The sequence below is a fragment of the Barbus barbus genome (assembly GCF_936440315.1).
Source record: "Barbus barbus genome assembly, chromosome: 3".
Classification (NCBI taxonomy): domain Eukaryota; kingdom Metazoa; phylum Chordata; class Actinopteri; order Cypriniformes; family Cyprinidae; genus Barbus; species Barbus barbus.
In genome coordinates this window covers 24,558,565-24,578,084 of record NC_136731.1, presented here as the reverse complement: position 1 = coordinate 24,578,084, position 19,520 = coordinate 24,558,565, and the positions used below count along the sequence as shown (strand labels likewise).

The 19,520-nt window shown below is 37.3% G+C and overlaps 1 protein-coding gene across 1 annotated transcript; it reads right to left on the bottom strand.

Moving 5' to 3' along the window:
• Positions 1-11,705: 11,705 nt before the first annotated feature.
• LOC306849267 (cytochrome P450 2K1-like) lies at positions 11,706-17,976 on the bottom strand (the record flags this gene model as incomplete). Its single annotated transcript, XM_079384186.1, has 9 exons — positions 11,706-13,499; positions 13,710-13,851; positions 13,941-14,125; positions 14,214-14,355; positions 14,640-14,819; positions 14,948-15,108; positions 16,620-16,769; positions 17,522-17,684; positions 17,773-17,976. The coding sequence occupies 9 exons, from the start codon at positions 17,974-17,976 to the stop codon at positions 13,312-13,314; spliced, it is 1,515 nt and encodes a 504-aa protein (XP_079240312.1). The 3' UTR covers positions 11,706-13,311.
• Between the last annotated feature and the right edge of the window lie 1,544 nt (positions 17,977-19,520).

Genomic DNA, 19,520 nt, shown 5'->3' with positions numbered 1-19,520 from the left:
TAACAGCTCTACTTTTGCAGCGTTTGAGGTAGATGTCCTGCAGAGAGAGGAGAGCAGACCCTAAGATGCGCTGAGCAGACTCTGGCTTGACAGCGACGACGTGAAGGGGTGCTGTTGCTGCCGCCATTTTGTGAGTAAGTGCGGTGTCGCGTTCCTCCGCGACACCCACAGTAAAAGAAGAGCCCGCGCACAGCAAAGCATAGTCCATAAACTCAGCGAGTGACGAACGCGGACCCTCTCTAAAGAGTTTACCTCTGAGAGGTTTATTAACGCCATCACCAAAAAGATGAATCAAAAAACAGTCCGGCAGATCTGAGTCATTGGCTAAGCTTAAAAACTCCTCAATACACTCCTCCAATGATCGGGTACCCTGCTTGAACCGCAACAGACGAAATGCTGTGTCCATACCATTCTCCTGATCCCTTGAAAAGCTGCTGGATCCTCTTGTGGCCGAGTGTTCTGTTACGGGGCTGACGAGACGTGAGACGTGCGGATGCATGTGCAAAGCTTTATTATGAAACATGGTCAAGACAGGCAGGGTCGAATGACCCTATGAATTGTGGGAAATGGAGTCCAGTGTGTTGTGAGTGAAAAAGTCAATGTGGTGAACGGGTGACCTCTAGTGGTGGTTGACCGGGAGAGCATGGACCAGATTCGTGACAGCTATGATCGTGGGGCAATTATTTGAAGTATTACTACACATTGGGTTTGTGTCCCTTTTTTGCTATTTTGTACAATGTCTATTTTGTATACATGTATATTATTCTCTTTATTATCTGTGTCCTGTCTTGTCGCTGTCATTCTGTTGCACTGTGGAGCTTCTGTCACTAAAACAAATTCCTCGTATGTGTAAACATACCTGGCAATAAAACTCATTCTGATTCTGATTCCAAACCTGCCCATCACAGTAAACTTTCTACATTTTTTTTTTTTAAATGTTATTTATTTTATTTTTATATGTATATTTCATTCACATTAGTATAATTCTTAATTATGAAAATTTCATCATAAATCACAAAACACAAGCATGCATATCCATTATGCTAACATATTATTGTAACTCTGTTTGTACCGAATACACTATAAGCAGACTTTAACCATTGATATAATTTTAAGATACCGAAAAACACAAATGCCAAAACTTGCTTCAGCAATTATATGTAACATACTGTATAAAAATAAACATTTCAAGCTAAAAAGAGACTCAAGTAACAAACTTGTTTTATTTTGATTAAGGAACAAACATGTTACTAAAGCAAAGCAAAACATTGATCATTCTCTTCATTTTAAGAATATTATAATAAACAAAATGTATAATTATATATGTCAAACATGTTACTAAAGCAAGTCATTTATCATACATTTTTAAGAAGTATTCAACATTTAAATTTATTCTCTTCTTTTAAAGAAGCTAGGTGGTTAAAAACTGTGATTATATATAACATACATTATTCTGGGGGCAATGATGTTCATACCTCGAAAGAAATGTTTATAAAATGTACCTAAGTTGGGAAATTAAGTCCTGCTTTGAGCTCTTCTAACTCAGAAGAATGAAATGTCAGTATGAGTTGGGCACAAATATACATACAAAAAAATATGTTTAATACAAATTGTATATAGGTTTTAACGGTGTAGGTATTTTCTACCACCGGACGTCTTTTTCATTTAGCTTGTTCTGTGTTTTTTTTTTTTTAAGCTCAATTCAATATTCTCAGGAGAGCCATTGAATGGCAGTGGATGCTCCTCACATGTGCTGCTTAATTCAAGCGTGTAATCCAAAGAATGTGTGTCGTGGCGACATGTCTGTAGTTGACTTAAACCTTTTAAATCAGCTTTATGAGGGAAAGGGTTGATGCCTACAAAAGTCATAAAATCTCTTCAAAGACCGGCATACTAAACGGATACATCACATTTTGTATATTTCTACATATATTTTCAGTAGATAACCAATAGTATATTGATAGGCCTATGATATTTATCACGCCGATTAAGGTCTGGTTCAGAAAAGTATGAACATATACAACTATATAAGTGTAGAACTAGATCACAGGCCCACCCTAGTAATGGTCTAAGATATGGAAACGTTTTATTTAGCCTTTTAAGCGTGAAAATGCTTTGAAATAAAATAAACTAAGTACAATTTTATTTTAAAATGATAAACTAAAATTTGAACAGGTACTGTTGAATAAAAATCATAATTAAGGTTAAATTTGCAAACATAAGTAAAATATTTTATTTAAAACCTTTAAGATTTCATCTAAACAATCTTTTTTTAAGTTTGAAAGATCTTATTTACACTCTTAAGATTATACTTTAATAATAATACTTTTTTAAGATGTCTTTGTTTACTCTGAAAAAAAGTTAACAGACTAACATCTCAGATCATCTGGTCTGTAACTCAACCCCCCACCCTCTCTTGTCTGTCAGGGTCTGAAGCAGACCCTCGCTTTCACATTGGAGACTAACCCTGGGAGGATCTCTGAGCTTTTGTTATATTTAATATTCTTTACAACATTTTATTTATTTTTTATTTTATTTTAGAAATCTTTAATTCGCAGAATGGACATCATTGTTCACAGAAAAAATGTAAGACATTTTATTATAGCCTAAGACTATGTTTACTTTTATATAGTATGCAACATATAATCAAAATTATTTATTAACATCTTTAAAAGAAGAGAAGGATGTGTTTTATAAGTTTCAATATACTTAAATAAATGCTGAATGTGTTTAAAATGTGTGATGAATGAATTGCCTTTGTAACATGCTGTCATGTATAATTATATATGTATTACCATTGGTGTTTTTCAGAATCTTAAAAGCATATTAATGGCTAAAGTCTGAGTATACTGCTCTACAATAATATGTGAGCAGCATGAATGTTTATGTATGTGTGTTTATATGATTTTTCAGTACACAAATTTAAATAATGATGTGGGTAATACTCTGATATAACAATGTAAATGTGGTTTATGATCACATTTCCTGAGTCCTCGTAATTAAGATAGCTTGCAAACAATATTTTATTTAAAAAGGGGTATATGCTGAATTTTGGTAGGCGTACAGTACAAAATCATTACGACTATATATGGAACGTCCCCAGAAAACATTAAAACCAACGCGTGTGTGTGTGTGCAGGCGTACGTGTGTGCTTGTGTGTGTGCCGGGGACGTTCTCGCGACCTTGCGTAACGTTCCCTTAAGGTCCTGTAAAAGTGACGAAAGTCCCAAACCTTTACAGAACATTAGGACGTCCTCTTTTGGTTTTGAAAGTGCTGTTGTTCAACGTTCCCAATATGACTTAAGGGGAACGTCCCGTATTGGTTATTCTATGGTCATCTAGCAACGTTACAAAGAGAACATTTGGGACATTAACAGAACGTTCCCACATGGTCCTCTGTTGGTCACACAATAACGTTCCTGATATGACTTAAGGGGAACGTCCCGTATTGGTTATTCTATGGTCATCTAGCAACGTTACAAAGAGAACATTAACGTTAACAGAATGTTGCCATACAGTTCCCTTTTACTTAGATGGGGACATTTCATTCGGGAACTGCGCTGGATGCAAAATACACCTCGCAGAATCTGCAGAATGTTATTTATTTTACCAAAATCAGACGGATCATACAAAATTCATGTTATGTTTTATTTAATACTGACCTTAATAAGGTATTTCACATAAAATACATTATAGTCCACAACATAAAATAATAGTTGAATTGATAAAAATTACTCCGTTCAAAAGATTACATATTTGATTCTTAATATTTTGTTGTTACCAGAGTTGCACTTCTTGTGAAACGCTATTTTTCTGATAATGAAGCAAACGTTGAAGTTAATGAAGCTAATGTTGTGACCACACTTTGCGAAACCAAAGTCAGCATTAAGTTATCAACATTATCTCGTGAGAATTCGCGTCTATTTTTCGTAAAATGTGGTTCAACAAGATGTATATTTACTTGCGTTTGTATAGACACTGAAACGTTTTAACAGCAAGTTAAACTAATTCTGTCGTCCGGACAAAACGTAAATTATTTATGTCTGAACAACGTAACTTAACCGTCTTACAAATAAATCCATATGAATATGCAATCGTGGCATTAACATGTATTATATTGTATTATATTGTATTTTTCATACCAAGGCATGTTTCTAACTGTGCTTAATAAGTGAAGTTTGCTCATTTAACGTTACATAAAATGATAACATGTCTGTTCTCTGAGATTTCTGCTGATAACTGGTTTCGAGTCCAGTTCAACAAGACTAGATATAACTTAGTCTGTTTATAAACACTTACAATTATGCCATTTTCTGCATTAGTTTAATCATTGCATGTATTTAGTTTGCCGTACGTGGGACACCAAAGGCCTTTTCTCCGATATGCTGTGACTGACAATTGAACACACACCAAAACGCAAAATAATTTCAAAAGTAATTCATTTGAATGCAAGTCTTATAAAACTGCGTGTATTTGAAGCATCTTCCTCGCAGCGGCTGTTAGCATATAAACCCGCGCTGATGATGAGCTGCACATTCAGAAATAACTTCAAGAATCTTAACATGCAAGGTTGGTTAAGGGGTCTACAAATCTAAATGTCATGTTTTAAATGTTTTAACACATTAACCACATTTTGAAAATGTATGTGTTGTCCTTTTTACTAGCGTTACTAGCAAATACCTATGTATGAACAATGAAATTGATCTTAAACAAAAGATGTTGGATCAGAATTTTGTTTCTTTTTTAGTAATTTTTCCTATAATGTAAGCCTTTTACAGTTGTCTTTTTTTGTGCCCGTTTTGTCCCCTTTGATTAGCAATGAACACTTATTGTACTACAGTGAATGCAATGCTCTAACAAAGTCTATACTATTCCCTTTGCTGTGCTTCCCAGACCCTGCCTTGTACACTGCCCACATGCAAGCTGTGATGGCATCTCAGAAGGTAGGCTTGACTTGCAAAATTACAGCAGCATATTGCTGACAGGACAGAAAAATGGTGTTATAACAAGAGATTTTTACATTATTAAGAGGATATATTGGTTTATAACTGTTGTGTTAAATCCAAGCATGAAGTATTGAAATAATCAAATTGTGTAGCCTACATTGTGTATTTAAGGATTAGTTCACCCCAGAATTAAAATTTCCTGATAATTTACTCTTAAAGTTACTTACTTGATGTTGTGTCCTAAAATGCCATTAAGACTGAATGCAGCCGTTTGTGCTTGTAGACTCTTACATTGTTTTTGCTCCATCCATGAAATAAAAATACCCCTACTACCAGGGTTTCCATGGGTCCTTAAAAAATGTCTTACATTTTTTATCAAATTTGAGGCCTCAAAAAAATCTTAAATGGTGCAAGTCCTAATTATGATTGCAAGAGGTCTTAAATTTGGGGACAGAAAGACAAAAATGTGCTGTATGGATTAATGTGACCTAATGTGATTAATGTACACTTCAAAAGGCTATAGTTTTATTCAATAAACATGAGTTAGGTGTTGCACTGCTTTGTGTACTTCCGTTACTGGGGAAACCACTATATTCATGTGATTCCAAAATCGTAAGTCTGTAAATCATGAGCCGTGTCTCATTTAGAAGACTGTGTCCTCCGAACGTCGAATCCTCCGAAGGTCGCATCCTCTGTAGGATGTGCAACGTATATGAAGTGCCCTCAGCCTATAATTAAACGAGACGGCCTGAGGTATGAGTTATGAGGTAGAGACCAGCTCAATGCAAATTACTGTAAATACAACATAAGGTGCAAAGGAAGTATAAACAGAATGTGCATTACACAGTGAGTATAAATAGAAGGCGCATTATACAGTGAGTAATGAAAATAGCATGTTTAATATATGGCCAGTGACCATAACAGTGCAATTTCTTTGTCTGCTTGTTTGTTTTAAAGTACACAAAGAAAATCCAACCAAACAAAGGAGACAGAAATATATACTTTCTCATTATTTATTGAGAAAAACATATCTAGGACGATATGTGTTACATATCTGGCAAAACTATGTGAATCTTTGCTTTCAGTATCTGATGTGACCGCCAATAACTGCAGCTTAACTTTTCTTGTAACTGCTGATCAGTCCTGCACAACAACTTTTAGCCCATTTCTCATACAGAACCACTTTAACTCTGTGATGTTGGTGGTTTTCCTCCTATGAACTGCTTGCTAAGGTCCTTCCACTGCATTTTAATTGGATTTAGGTCTGGACTCTGAAGTTGCAATTCCAAAACATTAACTTTGTTCTTTAATGAGTAGAGCTACTTGTGTGCTTGGGTCATTGTCTTGCTGCATGATCCATTTTCTCTTGAAACTCAGTTCTTGGACATATGTCCTGACATTTTTATAATTTGTTGTTATAATTCATAATGAATTGTTCCATCAATGATAGCAAGTTGTCCTGGCCTGGATGCAGCAAAACAGGCCCAAGCCATGATACTACCATCACCATGTTTCACAGGTGGGATAAGATTCTTATGCTGGAATACAGTGTTTTTTCTTTTCCAAACGTAATGCTTCTCATTTAAACCAGATATTTCTCTTTTGGTGCCATCCGTCCACACAGCATTTCTCCAATATCCCTCTGGTTTGTCCACATGATCTTTAGCAAACTGCAGACCAACAATTTTCTTTTTGGAGAGCAGAGGTGGCAACACTTTATTTTAAGGTGTCACGTTTCATGTACTTACTATTATAATAGCAATAAATTATGCATAATTGCATGCAAGTAACCCTAAGCCAACCCTAATCCTAACCTGAACCATATAGTAAGTACATGTAGTTAATTAATATTACTCAGTACTTAAACGTATAATTACACTGTAACAAGGACACCTTAAAATAAAGTGTAACCACAGTGGCTTTCTTCTTGCAACTCTGCCATGCACATCATGGTTGTTCAGTGTTCGCTTGATGGTGTACTCATAAACTGTAACATTAGCCAGTGTGAGAAAGGCCTATAGTTGTTTGTAAGTTACCCTGGGGTCCTTTGCAACCTCACAGACTATTATACCTCTTGCTTTCGGACTGATCTTTGTTGGTTGACCACTCCTGGGGAGGGTAACAGTGGTCTTGAATATACACCATTTGTACACAATGTGTCGGACTGGATTTGGGAAGTCCAAACTGGTGATTAAGAGATGGTTTTATAACCTTTTTCAGCCTAATGAGCAACATCAACTCTTTTTCTGAGGTCCTCAAGCATCTCCTTTGTTCATGCCATGATTCACTTCTACAAACTTGATCAGACTTTGATGGATCCCTGTTCTTTAAGTAAAACAGAGCAGACACTGACGCCTTTTAGTCATCACATTGTTTGAAAACACCTCTGAACAGATGGACTAATTTCACCTTCAAATTAACTACTAATTGTAGACACATTCACATACTTTTGCCAGTCACAGATATGTAAAATGAGATAAATTCTTTGAATAAATAAATGAGAAAGCATATATTTTCATTGCATTTCTCTGATTGGATTCTCTTTGTCAACTTTCCGGACTTGGTTTTACTTGAAAATTGTTAAGCCCAAGATCCCTGACCTCTGCCTTTATGAAAGACAAGATCTACCTATTGAAGAATTGATAGAAAAAGACATCCCAGATTGTACTTCCAATTTGAGGCCTTTGATTTAGTATGTTACTTAGTGATGTACTGATCATAGCTGATTCAAAATCAGATTTTATTTTTGTACCTAACAAATTGGCTGATTCTGACACAGATTTTTTTTAAAGAAAATGTATTGGCTATTTAATTATAACAAACAAACTGGCCTTAAACAAAAAATGCCTATAGCCATTTGAAATTAGAGACAACCACTGCATTTTAATCATGATCCAAACAAAGATGATGCACACATGTTGCACAAGCAGTTGTTTTTCATTTGAATGTGATTGTATAATTTCAGGATTTATCAGGAACAGGCTGAGGGCACGCGCACACTGCGCTCCCTTACCAAGTGTCCTGCTCGCCAATGTCCAGTTGCTGGATAACAAACTCGATGACCTCAGGGCAAGAGTCAAGTTCCAGAGGGACATTCGGGACTGCAACCTTCTCTGCTTCATCGAGACATGGCTGAACCCAGCGGTACCAGACCACGCCATCCAGCCGGCCGAGCATGGACAGAACGCTGGACTCGGGGAAGACTAGGGGAGGTGGAGTATGTCTGATGGTGAACAAACACTGGTGCGACAGCGCGAGCATTGTTCCCCTCTCACGCTCCTGCACACCGAATCTTGAACTTCTGACCATCAAATGTCGCCCTTTTTATCTCCCTCGGGAATTTAGCTCGGTCATCGTCGTTTATATTCCACCTCAAGCGGACACGGACACTGCGATATGGGATTTACTTGAAACACTACACCTTCAACAGACACAGCACCGGGACGCCGCATTCATTGTTTTGGGAGATTTCAACAGTGCCAACCTCAAGCGTGCACTGCCGAACTTCCATCAGCACATCGGCTGCCCCACCAGGGGCGAAAGGACATTAGATCACTGTTACACTCCATACAAGAACAGCTACAAGGCACAGTCACAACCACCGTTTGGGAAATCGGACCACGCCGCCATCTTCCTCATGCCTGTTTACAAACAGAGGCTGAAACAGGAAGCCCCGGTGCAGAGGGAGGTCCAACGCGGCACAGCTCTGATGACGTCAGCTTGTTTACGGAAGCGGTTGTGGGATTTATAGAGAAACTAATGGATGATACAGTGCAGAAAACCATCATCAGGACGTTTCCCAACCAGAAGCCGTGGGTGGATAAAACCATCCGCGACGCCCTGAGATCCCGCTCCGCTGCCTACAACACAGGGCTCATCACCGGGAACATGGATGACTACAAGGCTGCATCTTACAGCGCGCGCAGAGCCGTGAAGGAGGCGAAGCAGCGCTACGGGAGGAAACTAGAGTCGCAATTCCAACATGGCGGCTCTAGGAGCCTGTGGCAGGGACTTAGAACCATCACGGACTATAAAACACCACTCTCCAGATCGGGGAATGCGGACGCTTCTCTGGCTGACGAGCTGAACACTTTTTATGCTCGCTTCGAGGCTGCAGCTAATCACGCTAGCGGCGCTAGCAGTGCTAACTGCATGCACGCTGAGGAAGCCGGTGAGGACAACGTGTTCACCATCACGAAGCATGACGTGAGGAGGGCATTCAGGAGAGTGAACATCAGGAAGGCAGCAGGACCAGATGGCATCACAGGTCGGGTTCTGAAGGCCTGCGCTGACCAGCTAGCACCGGTGTTCACCGAGATCTTCAACCTCTCCCTGGAACAGTCCATAGTCCCCTCATGCTTTAAGCAGTCCACCATTGTTCCTGTCCCCAAGAAACCCCAGCCCACCTGCCTAAACGACTATCGCCCTGTAGCCCTCACATCAGTGGTGATGAAGTGCTTTGAGAGACTGGTCAGAGACTTCATCATTGCATCACTACCAGACACACTGGATCCACTACAGTTTGCATACAGACATAACCGCTCCACGGAGGATGCCATCTCACACCTCCTCCACACCACAACAAGTCACCTGGACTGCAGAAAAGGGAATTATGTAAAAATGCTGTTTGTGGACTACAGTTCAGCGTTTAACACCATAATTCCCTCCACACTCACCTCCAAGTTGGAGGTCCTTGGTCTCAGCACATACTTGTGCCAATGGCTCTCCAGCTTCCTGAAGGACAGACAGCAAGCCGTACGGATGGGTAAACACACCTCATCCTCCATCACCCTAAGTACTGGAGCTCCTCAAGGTTGTGTTCTGAGCCCCCTGCTGTACTCACTGTACACTTATGACTGTGTGGCCACTTCCAACTCCACCACCATCATCAAGTTTGCTGATGACACTGTTGTGTTGGGCCTGATCTCAGACAACGACGAGACGGCCTACATACAGGAGATTAAGAACCTGGAGAGTTGGTCCATCGAGAGCGTCCTGACGGGCAGCATCACTTCCTGGTTCGGGAACTGCACTATGCAGGACAGACGAGCCCTCCAGAGGGTGGTGCGTTCAGCGGAACGTACCATTCACACCGAGCTCCCTGACCTGCAGGAGATCTACAGCAAGCGGTGCCTGACCAGGGCCAGGAAGATAGTGAAGGACCTCAGCCATCCCAACAATGGACTCTTTTCTCTGCTGCGTTCAGGAAGGCGCTTCCGCTCCATGAAGGCGAACACAGAGAGAATGAGGAGGAGCTTCTTCCCGCAGGCCATTCGGAGTCTTAACCACTCTCAGCACATCACCCCACACTTTCACTTTGCACACTTTCAAATACAATCTGCACTAATTTGTAGAAGGTTACGTAAGGATAAATGAGTGGGACTTACATACCATTTGTCTTTTGTCTTTAGTATTCCTTTTACTCACTTAAACACTTTACTGCACTGCACAGCACACGGACACTTTATCACTGACATACACTTTACTTTTTATAGAATCTATTTAGAATCATATTCTATTTTTATTCTCATATCTATTTTTATTTTATTTTATTGCTAGTTTATTTCTGTATATATGTTTACTGTACTTTTCTATTTGTATTTTTGTAAACTTGAGGTTTTTCTTAATTTTGTTGGACAATTTGTTGGACAGTCGTACAATACATTTCACTACATGTCGTACTATGTATGTATATGTATGTGACAAATAAAATTTGAATTTGAATTTGGATTTAAAACAAAAACAGAATGGTCTGACTTTAGGTTTTAAGTATTTTATTTATTTATTTTTTTGCTACATAAAACATATCTGCATGAAACAAAAACAGCAGGCCTGAATGAGGCTCAAATTCACCCTCTAACAGCAGATAGCACTTATCAACCACCCATGATATAGCATTTCCTTGGTTACTGCTGTAAACAAAGCAGAGAAATGTAATGCCTTTTTGTACTTATTTTACTATTATTTTTGGGATCTACTGGGACAGTGATAAAGATCTATCGACAGGTCGATCGACAGGTTGGTGACCACTGTTCTAAAGGGTTTGCAGACTTTCAAGCACCACTGTATATACCCAAGTGTAATTAAAAGCCATTAAAAAGTATTTGTAGTGATTGGTAAATATTGTTATTTATGCTTTTTTTTCAGGCAGCAGAAGAACAACTTGGGGAACCTCCTGAAGATGGAGACAGTGACTAATACACGCGCATACATACACACACACACACACATTGTATATAATTAATGTAAATTGTTATACTGTTACTGTTTACCATTGTTTTGACAAATGTAGATGCTATGGAAGTGTTCATGGCAATAAAGCCAGTTTGAATTCAATTGAATTGATTGAGCTTTCTCTGCCCCCTGAGAATGATCAATGTTTTGCTTTGCTTTAGTAACATGTTTGTTCCTTAATAAAAATAAAACAAGTTTGTTACTTGAGTCTCTTTTTAGCTTGAAATGTTTATTTTTATACAGTATGTTACATATAATTGCTGAAGCAAGTTTTGGCATTTGTGTTTTTCGGTATCTTAAAATTATATCAATGGTTAAAGTCTGCTTATAGTGTATTCGGTACAAACAGAGTTACAATAATATGTTAGCATAATGGATATGCATGCTTGTGTTTTGTGATTTATGATGAAATTTTCATAATTAAGAATTATACTAATGTGAATGAAATATACATATAAAAATAAAATAAATAACATTTAAAAAAGAAAATGTAGAAAGTTTACTGTGATGGGCAGGTTTGGAATCAGAATCAGAATGAGTTTTATTGCCAGGTATGTTTACACATACGAGGAATTTGTTTTAGTGACAGAAGCTCCACAGTGCAACAGAATGACAGCGACAAGACAGGACACAGATCATAAAGAGAATAAAAAGAATAATATACATGTATACAAAATAGACATTGTACAAAATAGCAAAAAAGGGACACAAACCCAATGTGTAGTAATACTTCAAATAATTGCCCCACGATCATAGCAGCTTTTTATACTATATTAAATAATGTCTATGAAAATATAAAATGCAGAAAGTTTACTGCGATGGGAATGATACAGGATAAAATTCATTAATATAATGTAAATATGAATATAAAAGTTTGTAAATAGGATGTAGAAACTTTACTTTTCTGTGAAACTGCTTTGCAACAATTTGTTTTGTGAAAAAAATAAACGTGAATTGAATTTTAATATGTCCATGGAAATAAAAAATAAAATGTTTATGGCTTCCAAACATAACAATGGCATGCCCTGACATGTTGAGTCCACTATATTCCTTACCATTTGCCTGTTAAATTTGTATTTTTTCCCCCTTTACTTGGCTCGACCCTCATTACAAATTTTTGTTACCTAAAACTAGTGTCAATCTTTTGCTTTGTTTCATATCGTATGTGTGATCGCATAATTTATTTATATTAAATTCATTTAAAAGAGAGCGTAAGACTGTGACAATTGAATGTGTGTCTTGTTCGGTGTGGGGCAAGCATCCTCTCAGAGAGAGAGAGAGAGGGGGGACTTTTTATTGAGCCCATGAGTAAATTACTTATAAAGCAAATTAATTATTTATTTATTTTCTTAGATGTAAAGTTTTCTGTGATGCGTTGTAACATGTATAATTATCTGTAGATAAAAACATCAGGATTCTGTGTAATATCACCATTTTAGATGGCTACGCAAACGTGTGTGTGTGTGTGTGTGTGAGAGAGAGAGAATTAAAGTTTAAACACGACCATTTTTTGTAATATTTTATTTGAGACCCACTGTGAAGAGGCGCATTTTGTTTTTTCCCTGAACCATTTTGTTCGTTAAGCTAAACATTATCCCTTCTCATTAATAGGAGTGTTATTTAAATTATTTAACCAACATAATATATTGTGGGTACACATATTGTGATATGTTCTCGTGACCTGTTAAAATCGTTAATTTATTGTGTTGTTGTCCTTAAATCCAATATCTTTTTCTCACAGCTCTCCCATACAGAGACAGAGAGAGGGAGAGTGAGAGAGCGCGCTTTGGAACGCAACCGGACGCGCGCGCGCAGCAGATGGGGAGGGGCGCGCCACACAGATGTTCCTATCAGGAAGTTTTCAAAACGCTCCATAAAATCTTCAAAAACATTACTTGACAACTCATTTATGTTTTTCCTCCAACCGGACAACATATCTCATCCCCGGATGACTCGGAGTTTCACGCTCGACCGATTTCCGCATCTGAAACTCGTTTTGAGATCAAAGGTCACATATGGAAATTATTCATATTATTATGAGGTCACAAAGGTCAAAGCCATTAATAATTTTGTCATTTGCTGGCGGATACTCACTACTAATGTTTCCTTCAAAGGACTGTTATTTTTTGATTCAGGAGCGTCTGTTGACACACAGTTTGTGTGGGGATGGATTCAAAGTTATTCCTACAACTCCTTTGAGATCCAGATCATCTCCAGACACTCCTGGTGGAGTTGTGAAGCGGTAGCTCTGAAGAAGGGAGGTGAAGAACAAGAAGAGCTCCATCCTGGCCAAACTCTCTCCAAGACAAACTCTGCGTCCTGTGTGTGTGAGGTAGTTGAATGATCTGTTTAAAATGCTGTAGGCAGGCAGCACACTAAGTTTTGGAACAGAGCTGCTTTGCAGCCCTTCATTACATGCTGCTCTATTTGTTTGAGGCTGGTCTGTGTTAGCGGTCTAATAGCAATTAAATGATTAAGGTAGCCAATCAAATAATATTCAAGACATGGTGAGCTGAAGTTTCACTGTACCTGCAGAAAAAGGCATGAAAGCTTCTCTCTTGACGAACTGGCCCTTCTCATCAAGGAAGTGTTCTGGATAAAAGCTGTTTGGTTTTTCCCATTCGTTTGGATCCTTCAAAACAGACATCAGCAGAGGAACTACAGTGGTGCCCTAAAATGGAGAGAAAAGACCAAAACCCTGATATTCATGATGCACACGGTGTCTTCTCTAAGCTATGCATATTTATTCCTCTGACTGACCTTCTTGATGAAGTATCCATTGAAGGTAACATCACAGCTGGTTACATGTGGTAGACTCAAGGGTACTATGTTTGCCAGTCTTTGAGTTTCATGAATCACGGCATCTGTATACGGTAATTTCTTTCTGTCTTCCACCACTGGCTGACGTCCACCGATCACTCTGTCAATCTCCTCCTGAACTCGATCTGCACACAAATGCAATACATATTTGTTCCTTTAGACACCACTGAATTGAGCACTGAGGAAAAACTCTTGACATTACTGTGTTTTTACCCTGTATATGAGGGTATTTGGCCATAAGCATCAAACCCCAGCGCAGAGTAGTTCCTGTGGTGTCAGTACCAGCGACAAAGAGATTTCCCACCGTCATCATAAGATTCTTCTGGTGAAAGTATGAGTCCTTCTTGCCTGATTGCTGATAAGTACAAACCCACAAAACACAAAATTATCCCTTTTACTAATATAATGAGGAATAGTCCTTCTTGCCAGATTTCTATCAAATGCAATCAACAAAATGCAACTTTATTCACTTTGAAAACATAATATGCAAAAAAAAAAGACTATATTTAAACTTACAAAATCCAAGCCCTTGTGTAATCTACTTATTTTCATTCTCCACCTGAATTTCCAAATATTCCAGTAAAGAGCAATATCACTGAAAATGTTTTGGGAGATTATGCAACATGGTGATTTCCGTACCTCGTCGTTCTGTTTCTGGAGTAGAAAGGAGTCGACAAACCCTCTGCGGTCGTGTGGATTCAGAGTCTCCAGAAGCCCATTGATTAACTTCATCACTTGTTGTCTATTTTGCAGAACATTATCTACAATAATCTTTTTTTTTTTCAGGAACGGACCCAACCACGGAAATGTGTTGTAAAGCTAGAAATGCACATTCAGAAACACAAGAAAGACTGAGTACATTTTGGGTCATTCTACAAAATAGCTGCCTTTTACGTAAATAATATATGTCTGTGGACAAACTACAGGCCAGTGTCAAGTATACTCACCATCATAGAAGTTGATCCACCAACCCGAACATTTTCATTTGCTCTGTCGACCATTGCAGTGAATTGAGGGTCTGTGTATTCAAATCTGCTGCCGTACACGATAGATGAGATGATGTTTGACACAGCGTAGTTCACAGGCTGTGTCGTGTCGAAGGGTTTCCCTGTGAAGAGGAAACAAACCGTCTCTCAATGGATCTTATAAACTAAGAGCATTTGAATTTGAATTTTATTAAAGGGATAGCCCCTTGAGATGATCCATCTTATTTTTGAGGGGATCTCAATAATAAAACAATTCAAAGTACAACACATTTGAACCAAAAAATAATAACTTGTCTTAGACAAACAAACAGCTCGCTCCCCTAATCTTCCACCCACAGTCTACAACTGTATTAAACAAATAAGAGTACATACAAGACATACATTTTAGTGCAAACATGAAAATTTAAATGTATGTACACCCTGAAATATAACAGAAAAAAATAACAAATAAATATATAAAGAAAAAACAGGAATTTTATTTTTTGAAAAGCGTTGATATAGAAGGACTACAATTAAAAACGTGAAAGTTATTTTCAAATGAGAAAATAAATTAATCCTGAAAAGACGGAAAGATGCGAGAGGAGGGATATTGTTCAAATCAGATGGAGCTTTATGTCGGAATGACCTTCGGCTGGCTTCAGTAAAAATTCCAGGAACAAAGAAAAATGGATGCTGCATATGTTGAAGGGGACAGAAGGAAAAGGAACCAAAAACAATTGGGGTAAGCGAGTGCTTTTTGTCAACAGTCCAGAAGACGTGAAATAAAACATGCCTCACACGGCTCTGGGAGGTGAATAAAGGCCTCCTGTAGCAAATCCATGCGTTTTTGTAAGAAAAATATCCATATTTCAAATGTAATAAACACTTTTGTTTTTCTCACTTCTGCTGACTGTCATACGTGCAATCCGTTCAAGCGGATGAACTAAATCTTTAAAGGACAATTCGGGATCGAGCCAAAGACCAAGATATTTAAATAAATCTGCATTAGTTAGGAGTGACCCATCATTAAAACTAATATCTAAATCGAAAGAGTGAAGGCGATGGCATCTTTTAAAAAACACCATATTGCAAGTTAAAATCTAATTGCAAAGAGGACCGAATATATGCAATATCAGAATGGGAAAAGTAAATAACAGTGTCATCTGCATAAAGCTGAATAAAAGAGTGTGAGCAAGTTTTGGGAAGGTCATTAATAAATAAACAGAAAAGCAAAGTACCAAGTATTGCACCTTGAGGAACACCCTTATCAACAACCAGATATTCAGAATTTGAGCCGTGAAATGAGACATATTGGCATCTATTATGAAGGTAGGAATTAAACTAGAATAGAAAGTTTTGATCAAAGCCTATAGAGTGTAACTTATCAAGCAGAAGGTAATGGTCCACCATATCAAATTCTTTAGAAAGATCAATAAAGATTGCACCAGTAAGTCGACATTTATCAAAGGAAGTAAACAAATCATTGGCAAGTTTCATTAAGGCCGTGGTGGTGGGAAAGTTGGGTCTAAAACCTGACAGAGATGGAGATAAGATATTAAACTGATTAATATATTTTGATATTTGATTGATAATACAGTGCAATAATATAATGCAAATAAACTTCGCCACAGATTTCATGCGTCTCAGTTTGTACCTTCAAACTTATCAAACTCTGCTTTCAGGTACTGAATTTCCTCTATGATTTTCTCTTCACTTCCTCTCTTGCCCATCCCAAAGTCCCGCAGGTTGCTGAGAGCAAAGCGTCGCATCTGTTTCCAGCTTTCTCCATTAGAAAAGATGATCCCTGATCAAAACAAAAGCATTTTATTGTGTTTCTCAGCAACATGAGAAGAAAATTACTTCATGAGTTGGGCATACACTAACCTTAAACCTTTGGGAAATATACAGTGCCAGTTTTCTTATAAACATTGTATGCATTGCTGGGTATTAAGTGATTATATGTAATCTGGATGATGTAATCAGATTCCAAAAATTAAACACTTGCAATTAGATTATATTACATTTTAAAATAAATTTCATAAAATAAATACATTTCATAATCAGTTACCTTTTTATAAATTACATGATTACATATTCACACAATGGTACCAAATTATTCATAATTTATTAACCCTGATTTTCTTTGGGGGTTTTTATCAATTAAATGAACCTTTAAAAAAAAAAAAATTATACCACTAATATACAGTACATTTGGAGAGTCTTCCAGTTTTATGAAACTGCACATGCCACATACCAGATATTATTCACTTTAAGACCTTGATTAAAAACAGCACAAAGCGCACACACTCAATTTCATAGCCAACAGTCCCATAATTAAATATATTTGTAGTTTTTTTTCATGTGTTTAAGTGTATAATTCAAATTTGTGTTGAATTGAATGAAAATCTCATTTCTTTCAGTAGTCCTACACAGAGTATAATTAATTGGCCCTGAGAGGCCATGAAGATCTGAATGCTTGAGCAACATTTTTGTTTTGTGAAATGTCTTGCATTTACAGTTTGTACATTCATTTGAGGCAGAAAAAAAGAATCCTACCATGTTCGTCATTCAATACCCTAAAAATAGGTCCAATATATCTGTTGCCGAACTGTTCTGCGTGGTTCACAAGAGCTTCTTTGACAGTTTTGAATCCAACAAGGACCACAGTTTTTCTGGGACCCAGGAACACTTGGAATATGTTCCCGTAGGTTTTGGAGAGCTACAGAACACAGAGAAAGACATTTACAAATAAATAAAAAATGTTAAGCTGCTATCACTATTTGAATGTGTTTAAGTGAAGTTCTCACCTCAAAAAAGGTGTCAAAGGGTCTCGTGAGGTCAAGAGTCAGCAGGTTCCCCAACAGCGGCAGTGGTTTTGGTCCTGGTGGCTCTTTCCCTTCTTTCTGAGATTTGGATCCAGAAGAAAGCAAATACAAAACCAGAAGCAACAGCAAGGCTCCCAGTAATGTACCTGTGCTTGGAAACTGCAGCAGTGACTCGACAACAGCCATTTTCTCTCTGAGCTCCTCAGACCGATGCACTCACACATTTATAGCAGCTGTGTAAGGGAGGGACCTTGTGTGATCCTAAAAAAATTCTAAAACAATCCATGAAATAAATGATTGCTGTGGTTGCATCAGCATGTACGTGACTCTCTGGTGAATCATTAATCTTACCGAGCCTATTAAAACAAGACAAGAACGTTATTCAATATTATGCCATAAAAGCAAAAGTTCAGGTTTAACACAATCATTGCACCAATATTACTGCATTGACATGATTAAAACATGCTTTTTGGTTTATAGATGCACTAAATATTGTTTTATTTACTTTTATTTACCAACAATGCACAACAAATAGCAAGTAGTTCTGAACTGTGATCCATGGAGATACTATGCCCTATAACAAATCAAACTTCAAACCAGCAAATCTCAGCAAAATCAGACATACACATTGTAAAGTAAGAACATTCGCTCACATTTAAATATTATTAAAACTGAAGATTTAAGCCTAGAGGGATGTTGTATGTGATCAGTGGATGTTACACAGCAGAAACTTAATCTGAATCTCTTTTGAACCGAATCGGTCACGGCACACGAGAAAGAGATTAAGGATGCAAAAGCACAATAAAAATATCATAAAAGTGATTCATCAATTGTATGAGTACAATACTCCAGGACCTTCGAAGCTAAACGATACCTTAACAGTTTCAAATAACGTTAAATACAACAACTTGTATAATGTTTAATAAAACATTGTTTCAAATATCTACATATTTACATTTAAATGACTTGTTCAGCATTATATAATTTATAAGGGACTTTAAAATTCAAACTCTTGTACTGAACTATTATTGTGTTGTAAACTACTCATTTTGCCCATCGGATAATAAGATCCACCAGAATAACACTATAAACTAGGGTGAACTTTAATCTGCTATGTATTTACTGAGTTTTAAAGTAAGATGTTATTACATCCTTCAAGGTCACAAAGGCATATGTGAGAGCAGACTACAAAAGAAATGTTTTATTATTATTATTATTATTTTGTAATTAACTGAAATGAACTCTCTTCTATGCTTTAATATTGACATGTCAAAACACTATTGTAGTTATCTTTTATGCTATAATCTATACAATAGTTTATTCTGTTACCACGAAGTTAATAAGTGCTTCTCTCAGTTCTGTCACACTTCAACCTGGAGTGACCTCAGACCTGCTTTCACAGACCTGATTAGGTGACATAACATTTCGTCAGATGCTTTAGAATGTAAAACCACTGGTAAAATAACTGTCAATCAAATCAGCTCTCAATGAGCCATAGATCTGATATGAGGGTCTTTGAGGGGGTTAAGCAAAAATAAAAATGCAACCATAGTAACAGTAACACATGCAGTTAGGATAACTTGTGTCTAATCAGAAAAGACTTCCAATATCTTTTGAAGTTGATGTTAAAGGTTGTGTGAGAAACTCTATAGTATTCTTTTAAAAATAATATTACAGTAATATTAATACTGAATTTCTTTGAGGTCAGTTTCACTACAATCGATAAGTTA